This window comes from Amphibalanus amphitrite, unplaced genomic scaffold (genome assembly GCF_019059575.1).
Source record: "Amphibalanus amphitrite isolate SeventyFive unplaced genomic scaffold, NRLGWU_Aamphi_draft 000627F_arrow, whole genome shotgun sequence".
In the NCBI taxonomy this organism is placed as follows: Eukaryota; Metazoa; Arthropoda; class Thecostraca; order Balanomorpha; family Balanidae; genus Amphibalanus; species Amphibalanus amphitrite.
This window is the reverse complement of record NW_024882121.1, coordinates 115838-133260: the sequence shown is the minus strand read 5'-3', so window position 1 is coordinate 133260 and position 17423 is coordinate 115838. Positions and strand designations below refer to the sequence as shown.

At 48.8% G+C, this 17423-nt stretch overlaps 3 protein-coding genes across 8 annotated transcripts; 1 reads left to right on the top strand and 2 right to left on the bottom strand.

The window, feature by feature from the left end:
* Positions 1 to 716: 716 nt before the first annotated feature.
* On the bottom strand, positions 717 to 1982 carry LOC122363568 (amyloid-beta-like protein). The gene has a single exon (XM_043333021.1). The coding sequence runs from the start codon at positions 1980 to 1982 to the stop codon at positions 717 to 719; it is 1266 nt and encodes a 421-aa protein (XP_043188956.1).
* Positions 1983 to 2939: 957 nt separating this feature from the next.
* LOC122363553 (protein FAM210B, mitochondrial-like) lies at positions 2940 to 6100 on the top strand. 3 transcript variants are annotated; one of them, XM_043332977.1, is made up of 5 exons: positions 2940 to 3021; positions 3874 to 3976; positions 4121 to 4490; positions 4729 to 5008; positions 5477 to 6100. In XM_043332977.1, the coding sequence occupies exons 2-4, from the start codon at positions 3910 to 3912 to the stop codon at positions 4946 to 4948; spliced, it is 657 nt and encodes a 218-aa protein (XP_043188912.1). In that variant the 5' UTR covers positions 2940 to 3021; positions 3874 to 3909; the 3' UTR covers positions 4949 to 5008; positions 5477 to 6100. The 3 variants fall into 3 exon arrangements, with proteins under 3 accessions (XP_043188912.1, XP_043188911.1, XP_043188913.1); XM_043332976.1 differs by having other exon boundaries at positions 2941 to 3034; XM_043332978.1 differs by lacking the exon at positions 2940 to 3021 and adding an exon at positions 3042 to 3090.
* Positions 6101 to 7626: 1526 nt separating this feature from the next.
* Positions 7627 to 16075, bottom strand: LOC122363550 (UDP-glucose 4-epimerase-like). Of its 4 annotated transcripts, none has more exons than XM_043332968.1 (8): positions 15969 to 16075; positions 10624 to 10762; positions 10247 to 10359; positions 9879 to 9992; positions 9409 to 9588; positions 8921 to 9101; positions 8536 to 8708; positions 7627 to 8216 (listed from the first exon to the last, which is right to left on the bottom strand). In XM_043332968.1, the coding sequence occupies exons 1-8, from the start codon at positions 16017 to 16019 to the stop codon at positions 8028 to 8030; spliced, it is 1140 nt and encodes a 379-aa protein (XP_043188903.1). In that variant the 5' UTR covers positions 16020 to 16075; the 3' UTR covers positions 7627 to 8027. The 4 variants fall into 4 exon arrangements, with proteins under 4 accessions (XP_043188903.1, XP_043188907.1, XP_043188906.1 ...); XM_043332972.1 differs by lacking the exon at positions 15969 to 16075 and adding an exon at positions 12347 to 12470; XM_043332971.1 differs by lacking the exon at positions 15969 to 16075 and adding an exon at positions 11763 to 11920.
* Between the last annotated feature and the right edge of the window lie 1348 nt (positions 16076 to 17423).

Below are 17423 nucleotides of genomic sequence, written 5' to 3'. Positions count from 1 at the left end.
AGAAAGAGCTCAAGTAAATGTGTGCATGCACTCTGTGGTGCTTGGGAGTCGCGACGGTACAAACAACCAGAGATCTCGGCAGGAGACGACACGCTCAAAAGGAATGTCAAAATAGCTACCAAAGTTTATACATAAGGTCGAATGGGTTAAAGCATCGCTACTCCAGCGACATCAATCTCAATTATCTAATCACAAAGTCGACACAAAGATAAATCAGCGTACTGCGATATGGCACGCCTTATTGGTGAAAGTGATTAGTCGAGATGGAAAATGGTAGATTCAACTCGTAAAACTACGACACAATTAGCTGCTTCTCGTACTGCTAAAGCCTAAAGATACCTATCTCACTACATCGTCGCCTACATCGAAAGCGTATACACAAAACAAGCACATATGAACAATGAGTGCGCCGGACAGGCGTAGGCGGCTGGTTCGCCTCTCCGCCACCGACTGCTAGACAAAGGACGACACAAAGCGCACCATGGAATCTGCGGACAAAACACCGATGGCCGGACCGCGCGTGGTGCCGCTGCTGGCGCTGCCACAAACTCGGTAACGTCAGCCACACTCCGGCGGCGCCCAGAACGGCGCGCGCGGCAGCTATCTGTAGCTCGAGACAGCTCCTTCCTGCTGTGCCATCCGCTTCTTCGGATCACCTGGATCTTCGACTTCATCCCTCCTCCTCCCTAGACGAGGGAACTGCCAACGCACGGCGCCTACTTGCTTTCGAAATAGCGGTACGTCGGATTCTCGTATCCGTTGACCTGCATCTGCGCCAGGTGTCGTTCTTCGGGCGTCACCGTCTGGTCGACTTCGATGAAGCCCTGGCGTTGCGGCGCGCGCTGGCGGCGGCGCACCGCCCACGCGGCCGCCACCAGTGCCACGGTCAGCGCCAGACTGGCCAGCGCCACCGTCAGGTAGAGGCCGCGGCCGCCGCTCGGCGAGGGCACCTCGCCCACCACGCGGAACGTCGCCTCGCCCTGCACATGCTCGTGGGTGCGCACGTGCGCCACGATGGGCTCCAGGCGGTGTTCGGGCAGCGCCGCCGGTCGCCGCTCTACCTCCACGTCGATGTCGATCCGGTTGGCGTCCTCCGAGTTCCAGATGGGGTCTGAGGCGGCCGGCAGTGTCTCCCCACGCGACGCTGTGTCGTCAGCGTCGATGTAGTCTTCGTCATCGTCGTCATCCTCATCATCGTAGTCCTCATCGTCGGCATCATCGGCCTCGTCCGAAGATGTGGATGAAGTGGAGGTTGAAGTGGTTCTGGGCTGCAGTTCTTCCGGCAGGGGCAGCATGCTCCTCAGCTCGGCCGACAGCCGCGTCATGTCCACCAGGAGAGCATCCTTCAGGTCAGGGTAGTGGTCCAGCATCTGGAGACTTTCATTGATCATGCGGTCAACGTCCTGGAGGTGCTCAATGGTGGCATCCCTCTGGTTTCCAGCAGAGAGCCCGCTGCTCAGCAGCAGATGGTTGTAGTGGGAGATGGTGTGGTGACGGTCTTTGTGCAGAGCCCTGATCAGGTGGGTCAGGCACTTCCGCACAGCAGCAGTGGACTGAGGTTTCTCATTTAGTGACTTGACAAAACACTTCATGCCATCCTTCTTCCTCTCATTAATGTGAGCAATGATCCTTTGCTGGTGCAGATTAACCAGCTGATGCTTCTCAGCATAGCCCTGATCTTTGAGGGCATTCATCATCCTGTTGAATCTCTCAGTCATCTTCAGTTTGAACTTGTCAGCCTTCAGTGGGTTTTTGTACTTGATCTTCTGGTACCTTTCCTCAAGCTCTGTCCACTCCTTCATAATCTTGGTGATTTTCTTGTGGTATGACGTTTCCAATCTCCTCTCAGCTGCCTTGAATGCATCATGCTCAATGCGAGGGTCAAACTTTGTGTAATATGGATCTCTCGTGCTCCTCTCTTCCATTTCTGGTTCTGATGTAGCACTCTGAGTCTCCTGCTCCACGTCGGCATCAGTCAGCATTGGCTTCACGGTTTTCCTGTCACCCCTTGGGCAGCATACAAACTCAGCACCATTGAACACTTCTGAGCCACAGGGATATTGGGTCAGAATGCTGTATAGTCCCATGCCATGATTCTTGCAAGTTTTGTTGGCTGCCTTGCTCCAGCTATGGAAGTTCTTGCAAAGTGATACATTCTTTAGCTGATCGAACAGGCATGTGTCAGGCACAGAAAGAGATGGAGCTTCAGAATTCCCTTGCAAACATTGGAATGGCTGCACCCAAAATGATCCCTGGCACTTCTTGTGACCAACCTTGCACCAGTCTTCGATCAGATGGGAATGTGTTGACTGAACCACGTTCAGGAAGTCAAATCCTGGATAAACCATCTTGCAATAATCCAAAATATCACTCTTGCTTTTCATACACCCTTTGTTGTGCTCTAAATCAGTGACCCAGCGCCCTGATTCATCCATATATTGGTTGTGATACTTTGCGCCGTTTTTGTCACACATCATAGCCACCTGTTTTTCCCATCCCACCTGCGTGGCATCTAGGCTTGCACCAACCGCTTCAATGTAGCCATCACTGCACTGAACCTTCAAACAACACAATATAGCAATAAATGAGAGGTTTCTCCAATCCATTGTGCACAAATTTAGCACAAACCACTGGCCTCTCACTGCAAGCGGAAACACCCAGAGAACTGGTTTTAATCAAGGTTACCGAAGTAGATGAGATTGATGACTTTCTGCAGCTGATTTAAAGCCTATGACGTAATAAACTGCAAAGTTCGTTCCCAGATTTTTCATGTATTACTTGAAAAGTAATTGTTGTAAATTGATAAATGAAAAATTTAAAAAAATTTCTAAATTACAAAACCCTTGCAATTCAAATTCTATCCATAGCCATCAAATTGAGCTATCAGGATTTGAGCGATTCTCGAATCAAAATCATGGATTGAGATACGTCATCAAACTTTATTGCCTTCATCATTAGTAGTGATGCTTCGACCAATTTTGCACGCAAAAATCAACAAAACTCGCTTAGGATACAAATTAGGTACAAAATAAAGGTAGTGACTTGTGAGATGCGAATATTTTATTCATTGCATTCATTGCATGATTGTTTGTTGGTTATTCTTTTGTAATGATTGATAAGTTTCAAAACAATTACTGAAACAGATCAAAACGTTTGAAAGTTAGGTATAGTGGAAGAATTTTGTTTTCTCTCTGTCTCAGGTGTTTGGGTCAAAATTCGAAATTTGACTGCATTTATTTGGTTATTTTTCTATCTGAGCAGCCATTGTTTTTATTGGTGTTTGCCACACATTTGGGCTGTGGGCTCCTCGTCGATGTGCTTCAAGCCCATTAAAGGGACCCTCCCACCTTCAAAAAAGTTAATGAATTGGCATGAAAGTGATGTCGCTCGGTTCAGAAAGAGCAAAAACGAATATCTACCAAATTTCATCGAAAAATATTCACCGGTTTTCAAGATATTAGACTTTTACTTTTGTTTACTTTTTGGGATCTCCGCTGTTCCTAGCGACTTTATTTGAAAGTGCGGCATTTGTTGCGCGCAAAGCAGCATATACCACCGCGTGCTACAAAACGTTTTAGTCAAACAGTTAACGGAAGTTCGAAAGCCTGATGACGTCATCAGATTCCCGTAATGGTTAAGAGATAGGGACCACGCTGGTCCCACCCTGCAAGTAAAGGGAAGAAATTTCTTGAACACCATAAAGCTGCGGGGGTTGCGACCAGGATAAATGGTGGTTTCTGAGCCTGGCCGCAAACTTGGCTATCTCAACTCAAAACTAATGTTAAGGTGGGAGGGTCCCTTTAATAATTTTTGCTTAATGCATACTACGTAGGTACCTCATTGCAGTATGCTTCATCACAATTTTTTTCTCAGGTCCTGGGAACACAGAAGAAGAGCATAACAATCAGGATGACAAACATTATAAAATGCAGGATGGTGATGTTTGGGAGAATTGGAAAGGAACTTGCTGTTCAAGGTTGGTGCCAATTTCAAGAGCCATTTCATTTTTTTACAAATAAGTGAGATCATCCGTTATGTGACTGCAATGACCAATAATTTTCACTTACTTCTGTTAGCAATGTGCAATTTACAAAACTTTGCCCATCTCCCCATGTTTCAGGCACAGAATCTCTGCAGCTATCATCAGCTCGGCATCTGTGTACCTTCACACCTGCACTAGCCACACTGAGGACCTCCCATGGCCATAGAAATTCCCTTGTCAAGCTCCACCAGACCAGCCACAGTGCAGCATTTAGTGGTACCCTCGCCACTCTCCCCCTACCCTCCTCCCAGCCTCCCCCGACCGTGTGGACCCGCGGTCTGCACGCCTCCCGGGCGCGGCTCGACGACGACCGCGAGCCCCCGCCGGCGCAGCTGAACCAGCGGCAGCGGCTGCGGCTGGCCGTCCGCGACTACGGCGCCACCGTGGTCGTGTTTCACGTCACCATCTCACTGGCCTCGCTCGGGTTCTTCTATGTGGCCGTGAAAAGGTGAGCAGAAAAGTGTTACCTCATAGATACCTGTATAGACCTCAGTATAAAGAGGCCTTTTACTTAATGGTGATAAATTCACTAAATTCACTCGGTAGATATGTGGTAGATAGATGTTGCTATTAGGCACAGTTGCTTTGTTATTTAATTTCAGTGGCACATATTCGAATTGACTGTCGATGTCCATTGCCCCGATGCTCCCATCCCCCACTGACCCCCCCCCCCCCCGCACCGACAGCGGTCTTGACGTGGTGGCCATGCTGCGCTGGCTCGGCCTCGGCGACAGTATCGCCCAGAGCAAGATCGTCACCGGCGGCAGCACGTTCGTGCTCGCCTACGCCGTTCACAAGGTGTTCGCCCCGGCGCGGATCGCCACCACTCTCGGGTGCACGCCGTTCATCGTGCGCTATCTGCGACGGAGAGGTCTGCTGCGCTCGCCGCCGCCGCGAGTCGATTGAGCGACAGCGAGCGTGGAGTGGACTGGCCGCTGCCCGTCGTCTCGCCGCTCTCCTCTACCGGTGAGGATGACAAGATTACTCTGTTGCTGGTCGGTGGGGGATGTCTCAAAGGAGGGTGTGTGGATTAAGTAAGAGTGCCCCCCCCCAAAAAAAAAACACCAGCTCCTGTCCTCAGTCGGAGGCTGATGATGCAGTGAGTGGATATGGGTTTGGTTGGGGATGATGGAGCTCATGTCTTTGGTGATTTTGTTATGCCTACATAGTACATAGCTTTGCCCCGTTAGTCACTCACGTATAAACGGGCATCGTATAAGTGTTCGCCCTGAACGGCTTGTACCGTGCATTATTTCAGAAGGCAGAGGCCAGAGGAAGTCCAATAGCGAGTGGCAGATTGCCTGCGTAGGTCGACTCGATTAGCAGATTCCGTTAACATGTGATATGTGAGAGGTTTTTGGGTGAGGAACGAAGGCCAGTATGTTTCGTTCTACCAACTGGAGAATGACGCACCTTTCTCGTTCGCTGTTTCAGAGCCTTTGAGGCCGCAGAAGCCGGTATCACCGTCACAGCTCGCTGCTCTAGTGAGCTCGGAACCGGTGGTGAATGCGGCACTCTCCCGTATGGTTGCACGGCCTGCGCGCTGGTAAGACTGGCTATCATATCCAGGCTCGTTGCGTTGGGTGCTGGAGAGACACGATTGAAGACGTACTGTGGGGGTGCCACAGCTATTTTATACATGTTCAACTGCAAGATCGGAACGATAAGTGACGGCGACGGTGGCGGTGGGGTTTATATTGTTATTCATATCTGGTTGATTCAGTTGTCATATCCACCTATAGTATCAACATCGATTTATGGGTGATTTCCTTGACACTTTCTTCCGATACGATATCTCCGTTTAACATAGTGGAGCAGAAGTATGGCCAAAGATGAATATGGCTCTTTATGGTGATTTGTGTGCTCGAGTGTCCTTAGTACTTCGGTTTGTTTTGGATTTTCAGCTTTTTATCGATATGCCATTCGCAGTATTGGCTGCAGTAGCATTTGGAGGAACACCTTGACTAAATATGCTAGAGTTATCACTGGCGATTCGAGTGGTGGATGTGTAGCTTGTGATCGTTTTGATATCGTTGTAATATACTACAATGAAGCTTACTGGCGGTCTATTGGTGAGTGCTGAAAAATGAATGCTATACATTTTCTTTGGTCGATGTATGGGTGATTTCCTCGACACTTTCTTCCGATACGATATCTTTGTTGGTGGTCGGACTGAGTTACCTCCAGTTTGTTTCGCCGCTAGTTCTTGTGCTCCAATCGTAATGCAAGCCCTTCCATTTTGTTGAGGATTGTAAAAGCGCGTCAGCGACCTGGCCCAGGCGCGCTGCCTGACACGTGCGTGGCTGAAGGTGACTTTGGGGTGGAGCAGTCCCGCCTGGCCATCTGGTGGTGACCTTTGAAAGTACGATTTTAACCTCTCCGGTGTCACGTGGACAAGAAGCGAGGGTGGGTCACCGCGCGGCGCCCGCGCTCATTTGACGTCGGGCGCTCGCGGTGTTCGCCCGCTTTTCGCTCCGCTCCCGTTTATTCACTATGACTCCCGTCAGCCAGAACTTTGGTTCGTTTTTCGTTCGCTGTTGGTCTTGGCATTCAGCCTCCCGTTTGTTTCGCTCGTAGCTTTGGTCATAGGTCTGGTCCCGTCAAAGGTTCCGTTATAGACTCACTGGAAGGTCGGTCATATAGGGAATTTAGTTTCGTGGCTTGGATTTCAGATTTTGGTTTGGATTCTTCATCTCAAATCGCGCTTTATGTCTGTTAGTGGCTGTGGCGCTCCGAAGCTTCTTCGGTCGTTCAACCCGTCTGCGCTCCGTTCCCAGGAATAGGATTAATGACCTCTGTGTCATGGTATCTCGTTTTGCGGCTGGCTCACCTGGTTTACTCACCTGGTTGGATTTCCTCGCTGGCATTTTAGGGTCGGGCCATTATGGAAACATTGAACAGTGTATGGAATAGGCCTTCCATTGTCTCTACGCAAGAGGTAATCTCAAGGCCTGATGAAGACTCAGTAGTTGAGTCATAGTGGAACAATGACCCCACCCCTCACACAGGCACTTCCTCCCTCCCGAGGCAGTAGGTCTTTTGTCACGGACAGATGTCCCTGCGATCAGGCTCTACCATTGGTGTCGCCCATGGTTAGGTTTATCGTTTGTACATGACAGCTTATTCTCTCGTATCTTGTGTTTTCCGCTGTTTACTGGTAGTTGGCCTCGATCTAATAATGTTAGAAGTTCTCTTTATGTTAGGCCTTCGAGGACTCTGAAGAGTTGGGCCATAGTTGAATAATGACCCTGCCCCTCACGCACTTCCACCCTCCTGAGGCACTAGTTCTTTTTGCCACCAACAGATGTCCCTAAAGTCAGGCTCTGCCAATAGTGTTGCCCTCCGCTGGCGGTGCCGAGAAGCTGTAAGTAGTTCGGCATGGTTGGATTTATCGTTTGTGCGCACCGATTATTCTCACCTTGTGTTTTTCGTTATTTGCTGATTTGGAAAAGTCGTCGCTCCTTGATCAGTCCGAGTGTCGTTCGTTGTTCCGTTTCCATTCCTATTCAGGACTCTGCATGGCACGCCTCTGCCTGCATTCGACTCCGTCGTTCAGCGGCTCGTTTCTTGCATCACAGACCTCGGCACCTCAAGTACATATATGTATTTTTGTACAAAATACTCGTATGCTATCACGATTCGTCGCTTGACTAATTGATCATCCCAGTGCTCTTTAATTTTACCCGTAATTAAGTACAACACGAATCACTCAACGAACTAAATATTGTTTCGATATTTACAAATTTGACACAAAATATATACACATTGTGATTAAAATTTACAGCGCGTAACACGAGTAACATTAACAAAAGCAAAATATTTACAAAAGCCGGACGTAACATTTCGCTCGGTTCGACATACATATTTACAGCACGCATAACACACACACACACATACAGAAGCAGCACAAGACCCCATCCCTCCCATACACATTCCCACCCTCCTGAGACACTAGTTCTTTTGCCGCCAGCAGATGTCGCTGCGATTAGGCCCGACCATTGGTGTCGCCCTCCGCCGGCGGTGCAGAGAAACCGTACTTGTTCCGGCTCTGCCACCGCCAGGCGGAGGCGCACATATCGTCTATGGTGAGCTCCGCGCGCCACCCGAGCTCGCGCTCCGCCTTGGAGCTGTCGGCGTAGAGGGAGGCCACGTCTCCGGCTCGGCGGGCCACCACCTGAGGGAGGGTAGTAGGGTTGGAGAGAGGTGGGGAGGCCAGGGGGATGGCGGACCGGCGGAGGTGACGAGGGCTGGTGGTTCTTTTACAACATCGATTTTTTAAAAAGGGAGACTTTTCACATGGTGAGTGCCATAACTGGCAAGACTCGTCTCCAGAGCGAAGCGGGTCTTATGCCTACGCTTTTACCCACCTGACGTCAAGCATAGTTTTACCGAAAAATTTAAAACACCACAGCAAGTAACAGTGCATGTAAAAAGAAAAGAAAAATCACAGCGTATGTATGCCCTATCAATAGTAGACCAAGTCGCCTGCTCACCTCGTAGGGGATGTCTCGTCCGGAGGCCTTTTTGAAGGCCTCTATCACCTGCAGCACAGAGAACCCGGAGCCGGTGCCCAGGTTGTAGATGTGGCATCCGGGCTCTGCCGACTTGGGCAGCGCTGCCAGGTGACCCTTGGCCAGGTCCACCACGTGCAGGTAGTCCCGCACGCCTGTGGGGTGCGGGGGTTAGGTCAGTGAGGCTAGGCCAGCCTTTGAGGTACAGTGATCGTGGGTTCCAACGCTCAGTTTCGCTAATCTGCACAAGGTTTCTGGTTTGAGTTCGTACAGCTAAAGAGATTGATAAATAGTGAGGTAGAAGGCCCAGTAAGAGATTGCAGCTTTGTCACCTCTGCCCTCCACCTCACCCCGTTCCCCCACCTACCGGTGCCGTCCGGCGTATCGTAGTCGCCGCCGAACACCTGCAGCTTGGGTCGCCGGCCCACGGCCACCTGCGACACGTAGGGCATCAGGTTGTTCGGCGGACCGTTCGGGTCCTCCCCGATGTCTCCAGAGGCGTGCGCGCCGACAGGGTTGAAGTAGCGCAGCAGCACCGCGCTGAACTCCTGGGGGACGGAGAGGATGGAGGTCGGGTGTCCATCGGTCATACTTGGATCTATCCACAGTTTGATATTAGAATATTGGTTTCATCTATCTTGAAAAGAAAAGCTGGGCATTGTGGCAGTGAAATGTGCACTGCAGTCCGCGAAGAAGGTGTTACACATGATGTTAAAGTTCGTTCTCATTTGAATTCTCCCATCAAGATTGACATTTTTATGTTATAGCCAATTAGGATTCCTATTATACATCTCTGTATTCGTTTCGCTTTCCAGGTGTCCGACCTATATCCGCCCTCTGCTGCTGCCGCCTGACCTTGTCGGCCACGCAGAGGTCCTTGAGGATCTCTTCGATGACGAACTTGGTCCGTCCGTACGGGTTTGTGATGGCCACTCCAGTCGGGTGCGATTCGTCCACGGGAAGGGACTGCGGTGACCCGTACACGGTGGCCGACGAGGAGAAAATGAGGGACTTGCAGCCGCACTCCTCCATCACCTGGGGGGGGGAGGGTGCAGGTCATCGTGTTGCGCACCTCGGCATGGATGGCACGGGGTAGTGGAGTCGTTTTTGGCCTCCGCTCCAACAAATAACACGGATAATCTAATGAGATCTGCATACGCAAGACGGACATTTCTTGCAAGCAACAATATAAAACGACAGTCGACATTTTGCTGTCGTAGTTGACGTACAACGTAGCTGACATCTGTCAGAACTGCTTTAGAAAAGACTTCCATCATTTTAGGTGGTTCGTGTTCAATCATTATCGATCTCTCCATGAAACTTACGTCCAGCAGGGCGATGGTCCCGTTGACGTTGTTTCGGTAATACGCCAAGGGCTTTTCCACCGACTCTCCAACGGCCTTTAGGGCCGCAAAATGGATTACGGTGGCTATTTCGTGCTGAAACAGAGTCGTAAGTGGGATGAGTCACCTTTCTGCCGGCTATACCCTTATCGGTTTACACTCCAATCAGTCACACTATCAGTTTATACAATGATAGGATCGGTACCTATAGATATGGGCTTGGAAGTGATCACTCTTAATTCGGCGCTTTCGTGTGTCGTTCGAACGAATCAAGTCAACACTCCACTAAGTAGCATGTCTATACTTTAATTCAAATCAATTAATCCTCTCGGCATTGTGTTCGTGATTACCTGTTTGAAGACCTTGGCGAGGGCCGGCTTGTCCAGGACGTCCAGGGAGTAGAAGGTGACCGTTTTCCCAGTCAGACGCTCCACTCGCTCCAGACTAGCCGGCTTGCCTACGCCTGCCAAACAATCACGGACAATGCATAGGTGCACATCTTGAAGAAACGTTTCGTTCTTTTGGATTTTCTAGAAATTGCATTATATTTTCAGCTACGAATAGTCAAGCGATTGAAGCGTTAGGTAGTAAGTTCCACGATTATCAACACAAGACATTGCAATACCAATGCTGCACGAACAGTTGCATCGTTTTTGGGATCCAGAAAATAACGAGGTGCGGGGTTCCGCTGGTCATTCGGAGAGCATCGAGTAACCTGAAACCTCACCCTGAGCAGCGTTGACCAGGTTGTCCACGACGACCACCTCCCGGTTCAGGTTTAGTAGCTCTAGCACCGTGTGCGAGCCGATGAAGCCAGCTCCGCCCGTCACCAGGACGGTGCCCGCTACTGCCGGCATGGCCGCAGTCTGCCGCCAGGTCGGCTCGGGTCAGGTCACAAAGGTCAGGGTCACGCCGGAGGCGGGGGAGGTGGCGGCAGGGACGAGGTGATTCCTATGTCCTAGTGCCGTTTTGATTGTTGGAGAGAGATAGAATGAAGACGATTAATCGTTTTAAAATAAAGGCATTATTTTGCAAATGAAATTGCGATAAGTTGTGGATGATTGATTCGTGCTGAAAATGATGCAAATGATTCGTGGTGTGGTACTTTGCAAAATCGATTATGTTCAACAGCAAAATTAGAGATAGAGGATCGGTCAGCATGTGACTTCGTACGGCCGTATTCGTCCGAAGTCGGACTTGTCCGATTCCGATTTAGGTATCTACATTTCTTACACCAGAATCAATCGTTATCAGACAACCAAATAAATAATTGTGAGGGCATGCAATATCCATTCTAATATTACATCACTCGTCAGAACTTGTTGATAATTGAGTAACGGGCCATTATATTTCCCTGTGCCCTTCCTTAATGTCATTGCTCACGTTCGTTCAGATTGGAAGTCAATACATGTATGCAACATTGCCCGGGCATTGCCCTAGTCCCTGAACAGTCGTACTTGAGTCGTGCCATCACGATCAAACTGTGCACCCTGTGACCTCTAAGGGACAGGTAGCTCAAGCTGTCGTACGATGACGGGCGCCACAAGGTGGCCCGACGATCTCGACTCGGCTGACACAAAACACCTGTGGTCCTCCTGACGTCAATTTCCGCCGCTCGGAAGGGCGCGACAGGTGTATACGGTTATCGAGGCTCAGCAGTTCTGTATGTCAATCATTTACTGAACTGACTGAACACCTGGTGTCAGAGCTGATTGGTTCATTCACCAATTACAAATATACGATTGAATTAATGTGCGCTGGTAAAGAATTAAGTAAAATACGAAATCCCGATTATTTATGAGTATATGCTACGAAAGGCGTAAAATGGTGTTGATTTGCCGCGGAAAACGGTAAAAATGTACTTACAATGATAACGTACTTGGACAAAAGCGGGTGCCTGACTGCCCCGACGAGGTCGCTTAGTGTTTGGTGACCGGGTCCCCACAGATACTGAGACCGTCGTTAGAACTGCTCTCACAGTGGCCCGCTGTCAAGGGGCGGACGCTTTTTGAACGACCGATTGCCGCGCCTATCAGGGGTATTGGGGCCATGGGGGAGGAGGGGGGGTCAGGTGACCAGTGGTCATCGCAACACCACTTGAGCTGTGAACTGGGTGGCCAGGTCAGCTATCTGCTGATACGGACACTGCTTCATGGAAGGAGTGTCCTATTGCGTTTTACGGTGTTGACTGAATTCAGACCTGATAAAACGGTGCGGAAAAGAGTGCATGGCCTTTGTTTTTGCATAGGTAAAGAGCTATTTAGGTTATAATAAAAAATATGTTTGAATCATGCAAAGCAAGTCTGGAAAGGTCATGCATCCATTCACAGCCTTGCTACTTGTATTATGTTAACCATTTTATTCAACCGCAGTGGACTATGAAAACTCTTACCCAATCTAAATATGAACACTTAACCTCTGCGGCTCTGCTGACCCGATACCAAACTGACCTGAGTGACCGGGCGAGAATGTGTGTCTCAGTCGTCTGATGACACTAAACTCGCACTGTGTCACCGGTGGCTGCGCTGATACGCCCCCTTCCCTGCACGGCGGGGCTCACACGACCCCCTCACTGGCTGAAACCCACGACTTGGCCGCCGGTCCTGTGATCGTCGGCCGACCTAGGGCGCCGACGCGACCTCCTCCCCCTCCTCCTCCCCGAGCCACCTGACCGGGCGGCAGCGCGCCGACGCAGCCTCCTCCCCCTCCCCCCTCCCCTCTCGATCGTCGGCGCAAGCGCGACTCGTGTCTGGGATCGATACTGGATACCGCAGTGGATAGTGGACACCACGTCGGACACTGTGTACTTGGGATCCGATGTGGTCCGTGGCGAGCGTTTTGGCCGACAGAAAACCAGCTGTTCCACCGAGACAGGAGGGAAGCGAGTAACTCCTCACGGTGGTAGTTTGGCCAGAGGTCAGGGGGGAGGGGTGAAGGGTTCAGTTGGCTATCAATAGAGCTGGTCACGTGAGGAGGATCAGGCTGCCCAGAGGGGGTCCATGACGGGAGGGATGGGGGAGTGGGGTAGTGGGGTTGGACGCCGGTGTCGAATTGGGACGGTGCCGGTGTCAGATTTGGATGGGATCGGGATGCAATGACGGCTTGGCAAGGGAGATGGCACTGAAATGGGAAAGACTGCTCACTTATGTTGACCCGCGCCCCACTGGGGGGGGGGGGCTTTTCATAGCCCAATCTCGTTTTTCTGCAATAACTGCTAAAGCGCTTGACGTATCGACGCCAAACTTCCAGTACCTTCGGCTGCATCAATTTGACACCTTGTGTCAAAATATGAACTTAGTAGCTTCCATAGGTCGGCCGGAAATAACGCCAGAGTGACGTCATGTTCGACCGATTTCGACGCTTAACATTGAACCACGGCAATCGCTCCCAAGAGCTCAGTTTTTAAGCTAGATCCAATTTCTTTGCATGATAGGAGTCAGAATAGACTGCGCTGTCAAACTGCTATCTCGGATTTTGAAAATGTTGAAAATTTTGAAAAGTATTTATATTGAAATTCAAAATTTATATTTTATCTTTTTTTACGTTTTTGACTTTAAAAAAAAAACGGAATATATGTGATAGGACACATGCTTATAATTTACTCCATCCAGTTTTAACCGGACATCTTCAAAAAGTGCCAAGTTATACGCATCATAGGAAAAAATTCACGACTATAACTTTTTCAAATCATTTTTTCAGTACGTATTTGACATTATAAACCAATATAAATAGCGCCATCGTGTTCCTGAGCTCAAGCTGCATCCGATAGACACTTTTTTTGTTTAAAAAATCAACTTTAAAATTTGACCTTTTTGACGTGAAAGTGACTACGACCTAAGCTAAATTCAACTCAAAATGGCCTTGAATGACATAAACGACATCGAATTCGAAATATATGGTCTAAATGGAGCATAAAACATGTGTCACGTGACCGATGCATGGCATGACATAAGATTTCCTTGAGGCGTGACCTGTGATGACCTGACCCTGACCTGAAAATCAAAGTACAATTTTGGTACCCTTAGGGTATCTCAAGCATCTATTCACGAGTGTGTAAACAAAAAATGAGCCCGATCTGACTTGTAAGACGGCGGCCAGAGCCCAAAATGTGAACAAGCCAATTATCGATAATTTTTACCTGAACCTGACCTGTGACGTCATCGGTGACCTCGAGGTCAATGAAATTAATTTTCGCTCGCTCGACAGTTTTTCCGGGGCTATCAGACGCCGTTTGAATTTTGACGATCGGCCCAGTAGTTTCGGAGTTAAGAGGGGGGATAGCCCCCCCCCCCCCCCAGTAGCCGGGCGCGTTATGCGCAGACCCCAGTCGGGCGCGGGTTAAGTTTTGTGAATGGCTCATTGATTTCAAGTTGAAGGCTACGTTCACGGTGATATGCTCAATGCTCATGAAATTAGCCTCGAGTTGGATTCCACTTCGATTTAGTTACGAGCTTTCATCCCATTATGCGTCTTCCTAGTGTTTTGTGAGAATATCTCGTGTTCTTTAAAGTTGGTGCGAACAACTACTCGACTTTCCTGGCACAGACGTAATGAGACAGAAGGCCAGAGAGGCAGTTTTTAGGCCAGACGGTGAGAGGCGGCCGATGGGTATCTACGTTTTTCGTCAGAAAGTCGATCACTTTTAGCACCGCGCGTGGGTCAAGTGAATGATCACATTGGTATTTCGGCACAGATAGTCTGACACAGTTTTCAGTTTGCAGAGCGATGTTCTCACGCTTTAGAAGCATGGGCACTACAAAATGAGGCCAGAATACTGGACGGACAACTGATATGAGGTCGCCATCGAGTTCTTGGACCTAATCTCAATAGGTCCAAGGTCCTAAATTGGCTATATAAGCAAAAATGTGTAAAAGAAGAAAAAAGCCACAGAAAAGCGATGATTATAACTTTTAACGTTGAAAAGGTTGAAAAATAAGGTAAAAAAATTATAATAGTTAAATATAGGGCATGTATATCAACTCTATCTATAGGTATGCATAAAAATAGCTATTTAAAAGCAAAAACAGATTGATTAATGAATATCAGTTTTTTCTTTAGGTAGGTTAGAGGAAAACTTACCATCTGCTCAAAAACTAAAAGGAATATCTATCTAAGGCTAGAAAAGTCAATGCAGCAATAACACTTCTTTTATCGTTTCTTAATTTATTAATCGTAAATCGTTCGTCATTTGATCGTTATGCTCAAGCACCCATATGTCGCAAAATTGAACGACCTAACGATTTAACGTCTTAGGATTTAGTGGCTGACGAATTAACCATTTAAAACAAGGAACGTTTCAATTACCACCGACTCACGATTTACGTTCTTATAGCGAGTTAAGCCCAACGTTTCATGAAAGGCCATTGCTTCATTTTATTTTTCTAGCATGCCTAACTCCATCAAGTACCTATATCTGAGGCATGGATGAGAAAATGGATGTGTTACCTCATTCATGTCTGAGGTATGTCCGATTGTAGATAAAAAAAAAAAAAACAGGGCAAAAAAATATATACTGATTTGTAAGGGTGCTTGTTTCATTATTACTAAATGCAAGTTACGTCTAATAATTAACCAAAATTTTTGAATTCAGGATACGCTGCGTACTGACTATAGTTAACAACGGTTCACGGAATGTGATTAGATTTATTTGAATACATACTGTGTCTGTAATTTATTTTAAAAACCTTTTAATACGAAAAGTAGCAATACGAGGAACAATGAAAGCTTGATATGTAGGAAATACCCCACAATTAACTAAACATTTTATAAAAAGGCCAACGTTACCAAAATACTGAAAACTATTGGCAATGAACAAAATGCATGAAGCTTGTGTGCATTTGCGCTTTTTTCCTCTTCAATTTACACTATAGGTACCTAGCAATTGCAGTTCCTATGGGTACATGTAAATTTTAGTCAAGCACTGCATACATCAGCCACTAATGCTAAATGAAACATAGGTTCGTGACAGGGTTATGCAACGGAATATTAAGAACTTGTGATAAAGACCGATAAGTTGATTTAATTATTCAACAGCGATCTGGTGATGCAGTGACGCTCCTTTGGCTGACTGACCTGAGGGACTGCTGGGTACTCGGAGAAGCACTCGGCTGCAGTGGCGACCATGGCTGCCACTGCTCCGTCCCGCTGCTGTCCGTCCTCGATGGAAGCTGACCGCGGAGTGTCCCCGGGAGGGCTCCCTCCTCGCCTCCCAGAGCACCCCTCCCCCCGGGTGGCTCCCCTTCCCCAGGGGCGACCTCAGAGCACCTCGCTCCGCCCTGGGTGGCTCCCCTACCCTGCAGGGGCGGCCGCTCCTCTCGTCGAGAACCGTGAACTTCATCCGCTCGGCACCGAAAACATGTCCATCACTCATCAGCTCGTGGTCCTCGCAGGCATCTTGTTCACGCCGAAGGAACGCTGGTCATGATCCCTCCCCCTGATGTTCGTCTCGGTGTTCGACAGAACTGCCAGGGCCGCCGCACTGACCCGTACCGCCGGGCCCGCTCCCAGGAAGGGTGAACATGACGCGGGGCTATTCTCAGCGACTCGTCTTCTCGGGGCGGATCAGGCGGAGATCCCGTGGAACCGGATCACCTGCCGAGGGGAAGGAGATGGAAGAGATGGAACAAACACCTCCGGGGTCGCCCAGAGACCGCAGTCGGAGGGTAGGGTGGCACCGACATTGGAAATAGACGAAACTGACGCAGGACGAACGGGGATGGCGCAACGTTCCGTGGGGGAACCCAGGATACCGAGAGATGTGTGAAATGGTCCAGCTTGACTACAGTGCTTGACTACAATTTACATGTACCTATATAGGAACTGCAATTGTTAGGTATAGTAAGAATTGAAGAGGGAAAAAGCGCAAATGCACACAAGCTTCATGCATTTTGTCCATTGCCAATAGTTTTCAGTATTTCGGTGACGTTGGCCATTTTATAAAATGTTTAATAAATTGTGAGGTGGGGTAGTAAATTGTTCCCAAACTTGTAGAGAAAGTTGTTCAACGGCAACTCTGCTCTTACATGAGCGACAATCATTTGTTTTCCTCTTCCCAGCACGGTTTTCGCTCAAACCATTCCACCAAAACCGCGCTTCTCATCGTATCGTATCCGACCACATCCTTTCCGCTACCGACTGTCAAGACATCACTCTCCTCTGTCTCCTGGACCTTTCTAAGTGCTTCGACGTAATCAGTCACGTCAAGCTCCTCTCAAAGCTTCAAACCTACTCCATTGATCCTACTTGGTTTTCTGCCTACCTTTTTGGCCACACTCAATCTGTTCTTACAGCTGACGGGCGCGGTAACCACCACCTATCCCGATCCCTTCCCAATCCTATCGGCATTTTTCAGGGATCCTCGCTCGGCCCACTCCTGTTCCAGATCTTTTCCAATGACTTATCCGTGCATGCACCTCAGGCGCACGTGGTACCTACAGTACGCTGACGATACCCAAATTTTGGTCTCAGGCAAAAACACTCCCTCCCACAGCTCATTACTATTATGGAACAGACCCTATCTTCTCTGGA